The sequence below is a fragment of the Microtus oregoni genome, unplaced genomic scaffold (genome assembly GCF_018167655.1).
Source record: "Microtus oregoni isolate MIOR12 unplaced genomic scaffold, Mior012 000016F_ref0000370, whole genome shotgun sequence".
Taxonomy (NCBI): domain Eukaryota; kingdom Metazoa; phylum Chordata; class Mammalia; order Rodentia; family Cricetidae; genus Microtus; species Microtus oregoni.
In genome coordinates this window covers 1,044,131-1,060,598 of record NW_024543075.1, presented here as the reverse complement: position 1 = coordinate 1,060,598, position 16,468 = coordinate 1,044,131, and the positions used below count along the sequence as shown (strand labels likewise).

At 50.4% G+C, this 16,468-nt stretch overlaps 1 protein-coding gene across 9 annotated transcripts in view; it reads left to right on the top strand.

Annotated features, from left to right (window-relative positions):
- The window catches only part of Shank2 (SH3 and multiple ankyrin repeat domains 2), a 456,357-nt gene that overhangs the window by 215,223 nt on the left and 224,666 nt on the right, over positions 1-16,468 (top strand). For all 9 annotated transcript variants that reach the window (XM_041666922.1, XM_041666928.1, XM_041666925.1 and 6 more), the window contains one exon: positions 2,874-2,987. In XM_041666922.1, the coding sequence (XP_041522856.1) occupies positions 2,874-2,987 (114 nt within the window). The remainder of the gene's footprint in view (positions 1-2,873; positions 2,988-16,468) is intronic.

Here is a 16,468-nt window from a genome sequence, read left to right as displayed (position 1 = left end):
CCCTCTCCTCCCACCCTTCTTCCCCTCCTCCCACTCCTATCCCTCTCCCTCTCCCTCTTCAGTCCAAAGAGCAGTCAGGGTTCCCTGCCCTGTGGTAAGTCCTAGGTCCTCCCCCCTTCGTCCATATCTAGGAAGGTGGACATCCAAACTGGTTAGGCTCCCACAAAGCCAGAACATAAAGTAGGATCAAGACCCAGTGCCATTGTCCTTGGCTTCTCATCAGCCCTCATTGTTGGCCATGCTCAGAGAGTCCAGTTTTATCCCATGCTTTTTCAGTCATAGTCCCGCTGGCCTTGGTGAGCTCCCAATAGATCAGCCCCACTGTCTCAGTGGGTGGGTGCACCCCTCGTGGTCCTGACTTCCTTGTTCATCTTCTCCCTCCTTCCGCTCCTCATTGGGACCTTGGGAGCTCAGTCCAGTGCTCCAGTGTGGGTCTCTGTCTCTATCTCCATCCATCACCAGATGAAGGTTCTACAGGAGCCCAAGGCGATGTCCCCAGTTCGTTTCTTGGGCAGCTGAGGATAGGGAACCTGAAATGACCCTATCCTATAGCAATACTGACGAATATCTTCCAGTGCAATTTCTTTGTCTGCTGTGTGGAGGAGACTCCCTCATCTATACACATCGCCTTAAACAAGGATAACACACTTTGCTATTCTGAAATAAGTCATTGATTCACAAGGAAACCAAGCCCGACTCCCTTTTTATTAGGCAAGCTGTGCCTGATCCCACACAGACACACCTATTTCCATAAGACACGCCTTCAAAGACACACCCCCTTCCATAAGACACGCCCTCACAGGCACACCCACTTCCATAAATAAGACACGCCCTCACAGGCACACCCACTTCCATAAATAAGACACGCCCTCACAGGCACACCTACTTCCATAAGACACGCCCTCACAGGCACACCCACTTCCATAAATAAGACACGCCCTCACAGGCACACCTACTTCCATAAGACACGCCCTCACAGGCACACCTACTTCCATAAGACACGCCCTCACAGGCACACCTACTTCCATAAGACACGCCCTCACAGGCACACCTACTTCCATAAGACACGCCCTCACAGGCACACCCACTTCCATAAGACACGCCCTCACAGACACACCTACTTCCATAAGACATGCCCTCACAGGCACACCTACTTCCATAAGACATGCCCTCACAGGCACACCCACTTCCATAAGACACGCCCTCACAGACACACCCACTTCCATAAATAAGACACGCCCTCACAGGCACACCCACTTCCATAAATAAGACACGCCCTCACAGACACACCCCCTTCCATAAGACACGCCCTCACAGGCACACCCACTTCCATAAATAAGACACGCCTTCACAGGCACACCCACTTCCATAAGACACGCCCTCACAGACACACCTACTTCCATAAATAAGACACGCCCTCACAGACACACCCACTTCCATAAGACACGCCCTCACAGACACACCCCCTTCCATAAGACACGCCCTCACAGACACACCCACTTCCATAAGACACGCCCTCACAGACACACCCCCTTTCATAAGACACGCCCTCACAGGCACACCACTCTTACATGGACTTGTCTTTTCCCACACAGGTGTATCTTACCTGACTCTCCTGGCATCCTGTAGTTTCCTTGTCCCCCAAAGAGCAGAGCTAATAAATCCTAAAGTGCCAGAGGTGCCTGTCAACCTCTGTATGCACCGGCTTGTACTCACTGGCCTTTTGCTTTTTCTGTGGGCCTCATCCTATGCGCCATACCCAGATTGTGCTTGAGGGGAATCACCCGCACGGCTGAATTCAGGGTTCCTCCAGAGCAAGCAGTGGAACCATGAGCTAAACAGTATTCCTCTCTAACAAGTGAGGAAACTGAGGCACGTAGTGATTAAACAAGCCATCCCACATATGGCACAGGTAAGGTGTGGCATGGCAGAAGAGGATGCCAGTCCGACCTTAGCTTCTCACTTCTTGCTGGGTGCTTTGAAGCATCAGGGTTGGCACACTGAAGGCTCTGAGGTATGCTCATGAGGGTGTCTTCATAGGCCTCGCTGCACAACCCAGCTCCTCCACCCAGGGCCACACCCCAAGATGATGTCCTTGGGTCCAGAGCTGGGAGGCTAAGCTGACTGTCCTCTAGCTGAGCTGTGTGGAGGGCAGAGGCTACATCCGTGAGTCCACACTTGGAGGAAATTGCTTCAAGCAAACATGATGGTATCAGTCAGCATGGAAATAGCTTGTCTCTTTTATTTGGGTCATTTCCTCAGATTACTGGACAAGAATTTACAGTCAGAGTTTGCTGCTCTGTTTCTTTCAAATCTGCAGCCTGGGCAGATCTTTATCTGCCATTTAAGGTCAGAATAATGAGGAAGAAATGCCTGTGCTGGGAACTCTGTTTCTCCACGATAGGGCCTGGAGTCTCAAATAATTTCAAGGCAGATTAAGATGTATAGACAGGATAGCAAGCTCCTCCACATAACCATATACAGATGACACATATCTGTTCTGAACAGGTCATCCCAGCTTTGCCTTCATAACTGAAATCTTTATTCTAACGGAGCTAGAGGGTACTATGAGGTCCTCGGAACCCTGCCCCAGCACCTGGTACACATGGGTACGCGCGCGCGCACACACACACACACACACACACTCAAAGGAGGAAATAAAATAGGGCTTCACTCTCCCCCATCACCCAGCAGATGGGAGAGATTCATGTCCTGGGCCGCCCATCCCTTGGCACTGTGTTCTCTGAAGGCTACTCACCTGCCAAGCTGCTGGCAGTGCAAGCCCTCGCTCGCTCTACCTGTTGTCTGGTGTCTCATTGCTTAGTCCCTTCTGTCCCCATTACTGATACCTTTCTCCTTTCTGTTACCTCTAGTTCTGAGCATCGGCGAGGGCGGCTTCTGGGAAGGCAGCGCCCGTGGCCATATCGGGTGGTTCCCGGCTGAGTGTGTGGAGGAGGTGCAGTGCAAACCCCGGGACAGCCAGGCAGGTAAGGCGGCCTCACAGGGCCAGGCCCAATCATGGGGGCTGCTTGGCCGGAGTGTGTGGCAAGGGTGTGGCTGTGGCTACACTGTGGAAAGCCAGGTTCCAAACCCAAGGCTTCTCTGTTACCTTGCAAATGGCTTGGCTGGTTCCATTCTAGTGGGCGTCCTCTAAACAGAACCACTGGACAAGCTGGTGTGCAGGGTCTGTTAAAGGGCAGTCATTTGCATATCTGGTGCAAACCTGGAACATGAACTTGGAGTGTATGTCCTTGTCACCCTCAGGAGTCTCTGGGGTTGAGTGAATGTCTTTTTTTTCTGTCTCTAGATTAGGTATTAAAACACAGGTCACTCCCTACTAATGAGCGGCGCTCTCCAGACCCCAGGGGATACTATACAATGTTCACAGCCAAAGCTATCCTGGCATCATGCGTTAGAGCCATTCCTCAAACCTGCCTGCCTGAAAAACCTTGCTCTGATGGAAAAGGATTGCTCTGATCACAGTGCCAGTGGGCACTTATATGAAAAGGTCTGGGAGAAGCAGAGGCACCTGAATCTTGGACAAAATAGACTCTGTGGTGACTTGAGATCATTTATAAGATGTTCCCCCAAAGTAGCCACATGGCCTCTGCAGATATTGTGTTGTCAATGTGACCCCTGAACTTGGCTCAGATGTGCCCTTCATGAAGCGTTTAGAGGTTCCCCATCTGATGCTCCACAGGGAATCCCTGGGTCCTGGTCAGGCTGCCTGGGCCAGGGAGGGTCTAGGAACACATGCTGTGTGAAGCACCCCCCCTGCCTTTGAGCTCCTTCAAGCCTGCCTGGCTTTGGAGAGTCTGTTGGTTACTCAGAAAGCTTTTCTCTGAGAACTTGGCCTTGAGACAGTAGGGTCCATGTGTCCTAAGCCTCTCTCTGAGGGGCTGCTCAAGTGCAACTGCTAGGTTGTATTCTGAATTATCTGACACTGGACCTGTGCCAGGCCCTTTTGTTTGCTTGCTTATGTTTGGTTGAGATAGTCTCACGTAGCCCAGGCTGGCCTCTAATTCCCCATTTGGCTAGGATGATCTTGAACTTCGGATCTTCCTGTCTCCTCTTCTCATGTACTGGGGCAATAGGTATACACTACCAGGGCTATATGGTGCTGGAAATGGAGGGTTGGACTCAAGGCCTCATGCATGCTAAGCAAGCTCTCTATCTACTACATCCCCAGCTCATCCAGCCAGACCGTGAAACACAAGACTGGAAGTGATGTAGTATGGGGTGGCAGATAGGCAGTCAGCAGGTGGCAGGAGCACATTTTGCTAGATGGGGCCACGAGAATACTACTCACCAAAGAACAACTGATCTGTCCTAGTGCCTAACCTCCATTCAACCTGCTCTGGCTCCACCTTCCTCCTGCAAAGCAGGCTGTCCTGCCCCATCTATGGCCTGTCTTCACTGCCTATCTCCTTGGACCCCTGCTGATTGGAGTGAGGACATCCCTTCCTCCCCTCCCATGCTTACCCTCAGAGACAATGGATCACCCCAACCTCTGCTTTTCATTGGCACTGTTGGCTGAGCTATGCCTGAACAGGCCAGTCCTAGGGGTTACACGAGGGGTCACTGGGCAATCCTACTTTCTTTATCTTTTGGAGAATAGTGGCTTAGGATAGGCTGGAAGGTGAAGAGCAGCCTTCCCTACCTACCTGCCTGCCAACCTTGGGAGAGACTACAGCCTCTTTGGGCCCCACTGGCAGTGTCCCCAGACAGAGCAGATTGATACTTGTCCCATGGTAGGTACTTTCGGGATGATGAAGGGATTCCTTGTTGGGCTCCATGCTCCTTCTCAGATCCATGCAGTGGTGTCCTTGGTCAAACAGAGTTGTGTGCCTGGCTTGGTGCTGGCTCCAAGGTCCCCCTGAGGACCATCCTCACATTCTGGTCTGTCTGGAAGCACAGAGTGGATCTTGGCACTGCCCAAGCTATCTCATGGAGCAGTGATGTCTTGTGAGTCTGTGTCACCTGTTCTGAGTGCCACCACCTCCAGGTCTCACGAAGTATGGGAAGAGTTAAATCACATAGCTTCTTGCCTGTTAAGATCCATCAGTGGCACGAATCCATCCCCTTGCTGTGTGGAAGTCAGGAGACTCAGGGGTCTCCCCTGGCTTCAATCAAGACATCATTGTGGTTGACTCCTTCCGGAATCCCTCAGGGGAGAGGATCTGTTTTCCCACTTTCTGGGTTCTCGAGGCTACATCCTTGGTTGTGGCCTCCTTTCACTTCTGAGGCAGCAGCTGTGGGTGGGGCCACCCTCTGGCTGCATCTCGCAGACACACCCCCACTGCCTCCCTGTCACCTTTAGGGCCCAGCAGGCAAGGTCCAAGCTGTCTAATAGGCAGCTCCAAGTCCATCTGCAACCTCAGTTGCCTGTTAAGTGTCTGTGTGTCAATAGGGTGACAGGTCAAGTTCTGGGAGTTAGGTCATGGGCATCTTTTGGGTGGGTGAGGAGCATCCTTCTCTCCAAGGCTATTGGCAAATGTGACTGAAATCACCTTTTTTGTAGCATAGTAGGCCACGAATTCTGCCAGCATCCCTCGGAGAGGGGAGGATAGGAACAGCACTCATGGGAGTGGAACCGGACTGGGCTTCCAGGGTGGGAGAATGCAGATAAGCATGGTTTCTGTTTGCCCTGTGTCTCCTAAGACTGTGACTATTTTTATAGTAATTTCTTTTTTGTAGTTGAGCATACAGTAATATACATGGAGCCTGGAAAGGGTTCAGTATGTTCTGACCTGCATAATCCATAGAAATGTGTGTTTTCCTCGGCTTTCTAGCTTATGTCCAAACTGTCCCCTCACAGGTCTAGACTGTCTCCCCAGAAGTCTAGACTGCCCCCCAGAACTCTATACTGTCCCCCACAGAGGTCTAGACTTCCCCCACAGAATTCTAGACTGTTCCCAACTAGAGAACTAGACTGTCCACCCATAGAGTTCTAGACTGTTCCCCCCAGAGATTTAGACTGTCTTCCACAGAGGTCTAGAACTGCCCCACAGAGTTCTAGACTGTCCACTCACAGAATTCTAGACTACCCACTCATGGAGTTCTAGGCTGTCAACCCACAGGGTTCTAGACTGCCCACCCACAGAGTTCTAGACTGTCCACCCACAAAGTTCTAGATTGTCCCTACCACAGAGTTCTTGTGCTCAAGACTCAGCCTCAACCTGTGATACTCTAATTGGGAAACCCTAGAACCTTTAGGACACCGAGGAGGAGGGCTAGGTGAGAAGAAGTAAGGTCATTGTGGAGGCATGGCCTTTGACAGAAATTTTGGGGCCCCACCCGTTAATCTCTCTTTCCTTGCTGGCTACCATGAGATAAACAGACTCCCCATGACATGCTGTGTAGCCACAGACCCAAAGCAACAGGGACAAGTGAGCAAGAGCCGAATCCTCTGGCTGTAAAACTTCCCTCCGTATAGACTGATTCGCTCATGAGTTTTGTCACAGTGATGGAACGTTCTCCCTGGCAGCCGTCTGGCTATCCCTCCCATCCTATCAGAAGCAGCGGTTTCCTGAATCCTGTCACCAGGCAGGACTTATGTCTGTTGCTGGATTCCAGGCCTAGTCTGGACTTACTCATCCATCTAGTGTCTGCAGTGTCGCGTTGTGGTCACTTGCGTGTTGCTGTGTAGCATTCTCTTATTTATCGTTTTCTGTGTGCACGCAGGGTTCTCTGCCTTCCTGAAGGTCGCTGATTGGCTCCCCTGTGTAGGCTGCTGTAAATTAAGCTGCTGGGTGCATTGCCATACAAGTCTCACTGTAGATGTCTGGTTTCACTTCTCCTTGCTTCCCTGGGTGACAACCTGCTAGGTCACAAGATAGGATCATGGTTAGTTTCATAGGAAACTGTTATATGTGGCTGAGGAAATAACTCAGTCAGTGTAGCATGTTCTGTGTGGACCTGATTTCCATCCCTAGAACCCACGAAACAACACCTGTAATCGCAGCACTGAGGAGGCAAAGACAGAGGATCATTGGCTAGACAGTGTAGCTCAGTGGGCGAGTTCCAGGCCTGTGAGTGACTGCTTCAAAAGCCAGGCGGATAGCATTGCTGAGGATAACACTGGAAGTTGTCTTCTGGTCCCTCCATGCATGTGCACCTGGGTACCCCTCGTATAGATGTATATTTGCACACACAAATATGTTCTTACATGTAAAATCAATGGATGGGAGGGAGGAAGGGAGAGAGGGAGGAAGGAAGGGAAGGAAGGAGGGAGAGAGGAAAGAATGAAGGAAGGAAGGAAGGAAAGAAGGAAGGAAGGAAGGAAGGAAGGAAGGAAGGAAAACACAGTGTCATAATTGTCCGATATGCCAGGCCGCTTCATGCCTACACCAGCAGTGCTGGGACTTCCCTGGTGCTGTGCCTCAACACCAGTGTTTGGGGGTGTCAGCCTCTCATAGTGTCAGTCTCCCATGGCAGCCTGGTGGGTGTGAAGTTGCTTCTTATTGTGAGGATCGCCTGCATTTCCGCAGTGGCTTTTGTGGTTAACCCCCTTCTGCATGATTGCCACATGCATGGCTTCTTTTGAGAGGTCTCTATCTGTTCGGTTTTTGCCATTTCTGACTGGAGTTCTTACCTCACGTGCTGGGCCTGTGGTGATTTTCTAGTACAGCCCTTGCTTGTCAGGGCTCTGTCAGGGCTTCTGGAAATGTGTCTCCCAGTCTGTGACTTGCCTTTTTGTTTTCTAATTGTGTCTTTTAATGAGAAGGTTTTTAAATTTTAAATGAAGTCCAATTTGTCCCTTTTTACCCTTTTCATAGTTAGTACTTTCTGTGACTTTTTTTTTCCTGATACTGGAAATTTGCAGACCTTGAATATGCATAGAATCCAAAAGATGGTTCAAGTATTGTTTTGGTGTTTCCAGCCAGCTCGCTCTTTCCCCACAAGGTCAGCCTTGTCTGAGCTGTGGGAGCCCTTTGTCTTTGTGCATGGCAAAGCGAGAGTGCTCTTGAACATTCCGTGGAACAGGCAACTAGCTCAAGGACTAAACCCACCAAGAAAGGGCATGCAGGGCACTTTATCCCTGTCAATAGGACTGTGCATTCCTGTCACCTAAAGACGGTTGTCAGAGGCTGAGGCAGAGTAAAACAAAATGGTAGCTCTGTTGTATCTTAAAATTTTATTATTTTATGTGTGTGGATGTATGTTTATTTAGCTTACAGTTCAGCATTGCTGTTCATCATCAAGGAAGTCAGAACAGGAACTCAAGCAGAACAGGAACCTGGAGGCAGGAGCTGATGCAGAGGCAATGGAGGGGAGCTGCTTACTGGCTTGCTCCACATGGCTTTCTCAGACTGCTTTCCTATAAAACCCAGGACCACCAGCCCAGGGATGGCACCACCCACAATAGGCTGGGCCTTCCCACATCAATCACTATTTAAGAAACTTCTCTTCAGGCTTACCTCAAGCCCAATCTTATGGAGACCCTTTCTGAATTGGGGTTCCCTTGTTTCAGCTGACTCCAACCAGCGTCAAGTTGGCACAAAATTAACCAGCACACGTCCCTTGCAGAGGTTACTGAGTGGCTTTCTTCATGTGCCTTGTGAAGGTTTATGATGTCCAAGGGCCTGTGGGGATTATGACCATCATATTCACACTTCCTGTGCATGAGAGAGAGAGCAGCGTGTCCCAGTTTACACACGCTCACTTATGCTCACACATCAGCCCGTGGAGTTGGCAGCAGAGGAATCCGTGACTGCAGGGCTATGTGTGAGGCAGACAGCACGCTGGAACTTCCAGGTTAAACATGCACATATCCCTCCCCCAGCTTCCTGAAGGTCAGACCCCCTCAGGTCAGGGAAAGCAATTTCTTAGTCCTACATGATACACGCCAAGGACAATGTGATTGCCATTGGCTCCCTACATCTGTGGAAGGATAGTGTTGTGATAGACCAGAAAACATGTCAGCTATTGTCTAGATTCTCAAGCCTCCCACCTGTATCAGGCAGAACCATGCCAGCTGCTGTAACAAGGTGGCCGACTGCCTCAGTGTATGAGGCAGCACCCCCACCCCAGGGTCCATTCTATCTTCTAAGATGTCAGTTTTCTTGTTGGCTAGAAATGATAGAGTGGGTGATGGCTGGACCCTTCCTTCTTTGATTGCTGAAGCTGAACTGAAAGTGGGGGTTTCCTAGAGGTGGGTGTTGACTAAGAACCTAAGATAAAGTCTACCAATCTTTAGAAGCACATACATGTCATCCCAGCACTCAGAGGTGAGACAGGACTGTCACAAGTTCAGTGCCAGCTAGGGTTATACCGTGAGTTCAAGGCCAGCCTGGAATATATAGTGAAACCTCATCTCAAAAGGAAAGAAAGAACTCCAAAACTGGTACTTGGTTTCTGGAAATGAATCAGTGTGGGAAAGCCGGCATGCATGTGTGCCATTTCCCATGACGCATCTTGAATGTAAATAGAAAACATTGCTGGCCCTGTTTCTCCCCAGCAGAGTTTAGTGGTTGAGGTAAAAAATTCTGACCATTGGTGAACACTGGTGATTTAAGACTAGAGACTATGACATGATGAGGCCCGCTCTACCCCATCCCTGTTCCCAGCCCCAGAGACATAGAGGATCTGTTCATCTGAGAGCTATTAGAAGGGAATGGGGGTCAGATGACTAGGTGACTGCATCTCAGGTGAAAGGTACCACATCTTAACCATGCCTCAGTCAGGAGTACTCCAGTGGGAGCCCTGGGGTGCTGTGAGCCACGTATCCTGCCAGGACATGTCGGACATCAGGACCTGCAGGAAGATTCCAGAATCACATGGATTAAAGTGTCTCAGGTGGAATTTGAACCTAGCTATCTGAGTCCTGAGTTGCATGATCCCCTGCAGTGTCGTTTCCGGTATCTTAGAGTGAGGCCTCTGCAGCCGTCATTTCCTTCTCAGAATAGTGCCTGACTCTGGCTCCATGCACCATGGGATGGCTGATGTTATACCCAGAGGCCGCCCCTGCAGACTGCATGAACTTTTGATAGGTAGAAAATTGGTCACTGCCTTTCCTTCCTCTGTGTAACTTTAATAACAGAGTTGTTAGTTCCTCAGCCATGGTAAGCCTGGGTCAGAAACCTGGCCACCAGTGACTGTGTCTCACTGTAAACAATGGATCAATTCTTAGGGTTCATCTGCTCTCCTGATGACTGTGTCCCACTGCCCACAGTGGTCAATAAGTATTGTTGTGTTGTCACTCACAGCCCTGTGGTGTGGGGCCTTTACAGAACGCATGGCTACAAAACTTGGTATCATAACAGCGGGGACCCTTGTGGTCTTCAAAGTAAACTTGGTATTGGAGATAAATGAGGTGATTGTCCCATTTTACAGATGAGAGCCAGAGAGATGCGTGTCTAGTGAGTACTGAACCACCACCTGAATATAGATAGGCCTGAATCAGAGGTCTGTCCCTTCACCAAGAAGGCTGGAGTGTCTACAGAACATCAGCCACCCTGGGGGATGACATGACTCGGTAACTGTGGAGTAGGGCAGTTAGGATGTAGGAGGCAGAGATGGTTGTGGCAGCATCAGTAATGGCTCATGTGGGGATGGTGTAGTTGACAGTGATGTTGGTGTTCCAGCTAGGGCTGTGTTGATGGTGTTGATGACGATGGTCATGGAGATGGTGACAATGATGATGATGGTGGTGACGATGACGATGGTCATGGAGATGGTGGCGACCATGATGATGGTGATGGTGATATTAATGATAGTGGTGACAATGGTCGTAGTGATGATGATGGTGATGTAAATGATGGTGGTGATGTTTAGAGTGGTGATGATCATGGTGATAGGGGTGCTAATGGTGGTATTATTGATGGTTGTGGTGAGGACAGTAATGGTGATAATGATCACATGACAACAGATGGATAATGCTAACCAAGTCTGGCACTAGAGCCTGGGGAGCCATGCTGTTGTGGGCATAGATTGAGTGTTCTACTCCCTGCCTGCCTCTGCCCAGCAGTCCCCTCCCTTCCCAGGAGGTTCCTGACTGCTCTGTGCACTCCTGAACTTCCATTTGGTTCTCCAGTTCTCCTCTTGGTGTAGCAGGCTCCCTCGGGGAAGTCACTTTGATTTTGCCTTTGTGTATATTAACTCTCTCCCCTGAAGTGCAAGCCTTTCCCACCTGATACATCCTTTAGGGGGTGTAGAGTCACCTGAGCTGACTGCAGGGACAGAAACTCCATGCCACAGCCGATGATAATCAATTCAGTAGCCCCCCTCCCTCGGGCTTCCCTTCCTCCCATCCATTTAAACTTTTAGAGGAAGATCTCACCGTGTTGCTTAGTTCAGCCTAGCTCTCACTATATAACCCAGGCTGGTCCTGAGCCTGCAATTCTCCCCTCAGCTTCTCGATTGCCGCCATGCCCAGAAGCATGTGTGTGCTTTCTTCCGAGCTGCATATGCAGAGTTCATTCGATATGTCCATTTTTCTGCCCAGCATGAGTTTGGAGCTTTGGTCCATTTATCTTTCAGCTCATCTGTTTTTCTTGCTGATTCAAGGGTCCTTCTTCACACACCCCTGAAGCAAGTCTTGGGTCAGTGATGCTCACTGGCCCATGGAATACTTCCACTCTCTCACGGCTAGTGATCCACTCTGTGACTCAGAAGAGGCAGGTGTGGGCCTCGTGCCTCCTGTAGGCAGAGGGGTCAGCTCCGCCATCATCCGTCCCATTTCCTCCTTTCTGCTCAAATGCACAAGGAGGCTCCCTCCTGTCTGTGCCAGGGATCCCAGTATCCTTTTTTAAGCAGATTAAAGTGCTCCCTTCAGAAACACAAGAAGTGGGTTGGCTGTGGCTGAAAGCCCAGCAGGAGCATGGGGGTGACTGCACCGCACCCCTCATTGGGACACTTGTTCCTTCCCTGGGTTGAGGTTCTCAGGGCTGCCCAGCTGCGGTCTGAACAGTGAGGCCCCTTGTGTTCCCTCCCCTTGTGAAAACTTTTCAGTCAATTCTGACAAAGATCCTGACCCACGTACGCACCCCAGCCTCCACTCAGCCAGCCTGACCTACAACATGTCTATATGGCTTTCCTCTTATTCCTGAAGGCTTTATCGCCCGGTTGTGTGCCCCAAGAAAGAGGCCAAGAGAACCTGAACGGCAGTTGGCCTCTGAGAGCCTATGGCTGTAGACCAAAGGAAGCCTTCAGTCCTTGCTTCCATTCGACAAGACCCAGCATAGGCCAACGAGTGAAGGCAAGAGGCCGAGAAATGGACACCCAGAGGTCTGACTGTCCCTGTAGTGACCTGCAGATTTTTGTTTAAAAGATACAGTTTTGTCTTTAAAAGTCAGCATGGGGGATGGGCAGGGCTAGAGAGAGGACTCAGCAGTTAAGAGCACTTGCTGCTCTTGCAGATGACCTGGGTTCTGTCTTCATCACCTGTACTAGGCAGCTCACACCTGCCTATAACTCCAGCTCTAGTGGAGTCTAATGTTCTTATCTGGGTTCTGTGGGCACCTGCACACATGTAGTGCATACAACACATACACTCAGGCACACACACACAATTGATTAATTAATTAAAAAGCCAGGTGGTAGTGGCACATGCCTTTAATCCCAGCACTCTGGAGGCAGAGGTAGGTGGTCTCTGTGAGCTGGAGGCCAGACTGGTCTATAGAGAGAGTTACAGGACAGCCAGGGCTACATGGAGGAACCTTGTCTCAAAAAAACAGGAAAAAAAAAAAAAACAAGCTGAGCGATAGTGGTGCTTGCTTTTAATGCTAGCACTCAGGACGCAGAGGCAGACTATCTCTGTGAGTTCGAGGTCAGCTTGGTCTTCAGAGTGAGTTCTAAGACAGGCATCAAAGCTACACAAAGAAACCCTGTCTTGAAAAATCAAATCTAAACAAAACAAAAAATCTAAATAAAACAAAAAAGCCTAGCAGATCAGGTGGGCATGGGGAGCACACTTTTAATCCCAGTACTCAGGAGGCAGAGGCAGGAGGATCTCTAAGTTTGAGTATAGTCTGGCCCCTCATGGAGAGTTCCAGACCAAGTAGGACTGCATAGTAAAACCCCGTCTCAAGAGACAAAACAAAAACAATTATCCTTGGACACCCTCAATTGGACGGTGGAGGCCAAGGGTCATTGTAAGATTTATGATACCTGGGGTTCCAGACCCTCCATGCTCACCTCTGTGCTGTGGGGCCCAGGCCTGGTGCTCAGAGGTCTTAGCTGTACTTCTGGGGTCCCGATTCCTTTTCACTTTTGCTTCTCATGGCCCCATCCAAACTCAGTGGCAGCTCAAGTCACCATCACTCTTTCAACTAGAGGCAAAAGCTGTGAGCCATGTCCTGTGTGAGCAAAGTTATAGCTTGCGCCGTTGAAAAGCCTTGCATGGTCATCTTCAGGCACAACTGGATCCAGGTGCTCACGTGATGTGCTCAGGGAGGGCTTTCTCACTCTGGACTCTCCTTATCTCCATGGAGGCCTTCTCTTTTGGTCATCTTGGTTCTTACATGTTCCCTGGCAACCACAAGCTTCACGTCGTTATAGATTCTGAGTCCAGGACAAAGCTGTTTGCTAAGCTTAGCGCGGTTCCCATGATAGCCTTAATGGGGCTGGTTTGACTCATGAGGCTGGTTTCTGTGGCAGGGCTGGGAGGAGGGGAGCTGGTGTATCAGGAAGGATGTCTGGGTAGAATAAAGGGAAGACAGGCAGTGGGGCTTCGGTGACCCCCTGTAGCAGACGTCTAAAGATAAGAGAGAACATTGTCCTGCTTCTGTAGCCAGCATGAGTGCCTTACCAGGGATGTGCCGATGGGGGAGTGGTTCTCACTTTCTCAGGGAGGGGTTGGTGGAGCCCCTTGATCAGATTCTTTCTGTTAGTCACTTAGCGTGTAAACCCTCCACAATCTCACAGAGGCCGAGTGGCCTCTTCCAAAATAGAACGTGTCTGTTATCTTTAGAGCTGTTAAAAATATAGGCAAATGACTCTATTAGCACAATTGCAATCTAAAATATTAATAAGCAACCCCAGCTAGCTTCCAAAGGAACCACTAACTGCTCCCTAATGGGACAGAAAATAAATGTGAAGGCTTGCCGTTCTGTCTGCTAACGACTGTGTGTTTGTTAAACAACCTGGCACACGCACACACCCACACCCCCCACAGCCCCGCCCTATCCTTTACGCCATTTTATTAAAATACACTCAGAGTTGCTTTGGGGAAGGGAGTGGGGCTGCTGTTCCTTAGCAGCTGCTTGGGGTTTTAAATACCAGTTTCCATGCCGGGGTTTGCCCCCAAAATAGAGTTGTGCCATCTCTGCATGATGCTTTGGGTTATGTCGAGAGGATTTGGTCTTCGGCTTCTTGTGGGACCTAAGCCTTCCTCGCCTTCTCCCGGGAGCAGTGCTGGACTGCCCTGGGTTACCATGGTAACCTGGAGATCCTGGCTACCAGCCCTGCCCTCCTTCCCTGTAGCCCTTCCTGCCTGACACTCTGTTGGAAAGCCACCTTGAGCTCAGTAGTCACCTTACACAGGCCTCTGAGGGAGAGGTGACAGTGTGGACCGGCTTCTCATAAATGGGGACCATTCTTGGTGTTTCCCTGGACCAGAGGGAAAGGCAGTAGGCTGAGGATATGGTCTTACTGTTTAGTCTTTTTGTCCTACAGCCTGAGGGTCTGAGGGGCAGGCTGGTCTAGGTTAAGGGCTTCCCCAGCTGGCAAACCTTGCTATTCATGCATCCGGTGTCCTCACGTGCCCTCTCCTCCCTGTATACCAACCCTACTCTCACAGGCATCTGACCCTCCATTAGTACTCGGTCTCTAAGCATAGCCACACTAGGCTTGAGACCTCGACTGGGAGTAGTGGCAGTCAGGTACAAGGATAAGGGGGGTGAACACTGAGGCCGACTATGCCCCCATGGACATCTGTGAGCAGCAATGTCCCCCATCTCAGCCTTACCCATGTGTGAGGTGAAGGTGGTAACTGTCCCCTGTCTAGTGATTGCCATTGGCCAGGATGCATGCCTGCCTCCCTGTCACGTTTGGAAACCCCTTTTGGAGCTGCCTCAGATCAGTGGGTACAATTTGGGTCCCCAGGCACACCGAAGAGGCAAAGCTATAGCTCCAGCTTTTGCTTTAAGGCTACAGGCTCAGGCACCAGAGCCTTTGTCATTGCTGGGCAGCTGTGGTCAAGTTATTCAGCCTCTCTGGGCCTGTTTTCAGCTCTGAGTGGTACTGTGCACTGTATTGGGCCTAGAGCTACTGTGGGGGAAAATGGATGGTTCATGGGAGTTATTTGCCAGGTGTGGTGTAATCCTCCCATCCTCATTCTCCCATGTGTCATATCTCAGATACAATGGGTGTGATGTGTTCAGAGCCTGCCCAGTGTTAAGACCCACTGAAAATCAGCCCTGCTGCCAGAGTGCCCTCACTGCTTCATGGCCAGGGCTTCTGGGGTGATGTCCGGGGTCTCTACCAGTCAGCTTTGGTGATGTGCTTGCTGAGCTGGCCTTTAGTCCAGTCAAATGCCTCAAGAAGAAGCGGGTGAGTGCCTGGATAGTGGCTCCCAAGTGCCTGCAGGTCGAGCCAGTTGACAGAGCTATGATGAAACAACCAGGAGGGTGCGGCTAGCTTATGGCAGAACTTCCCACGCCCCACATGGCCAAGCAGAGAGGTGCCAAGGAGTGGGCAGAGGATTGATGGGTGGAATAGAGGGGTAGATGGGCAATAAGGATAGATGGATAAATTCAGACAATGGGTGGATGAGTCTTTGAATAGATATGATGGATGGATGGTTGGGTGGGATGTGGTGAGTGAATGGATGAAGGGATGGATGGGTAGATGGATGAATGGATGGATAAGTGGGTAGGTGGATGGATGGGTACATGAATGGATGAGTATTTGGGTGGGTGGATAGCTAGGTAGATGGATGAGGGGATAAGGAGGTGGTTGAGTGGGTGAGTAGATTGGTGGATAGATGGTTGGATGGATGGGTAGATGAGTAGGTGGATGGTAGGTGGACAGCTGACTGTACACCACTCTCTTGTCTTATTTACACGCCCACTCCAATTTGTGTTACCCCTCCCATTTTACACCCCTGCCATGGACCCATGAGATGTTTCAGAAACCCTAGGGTCTGTGTATATGATATCATATACACCCAGCAGGGGTGTATATGAGACTCTTGGCAATGCCATTAACCTCCCTGGCCTCCCACCCAGGCTGGCTTTGGTTCTGTGCCTGGGGTTTGTTTAAGTGTCATTTTTCACCAGCTAGCCCAGGGGCTCAGTGACTGCTCGCCCTGCATCCCTTGCTCAGCCCTAGGGTCTGTGGCCTGCAGGCCTCACCTGTCCTTCTCACTACCCCATGAGTGTCTGGATACTATAATGTTTCTGAAGGCAGGGGATGGCATAAGCCCAAGTGGGGAATGGGTACTCCGCATGCACTGGTGGTCCTACAGCTGTGCCATTTGTCAGCAGGAGCAAGGAGAGGCCTGAGGGTTCACTTTGACACCTGGGCA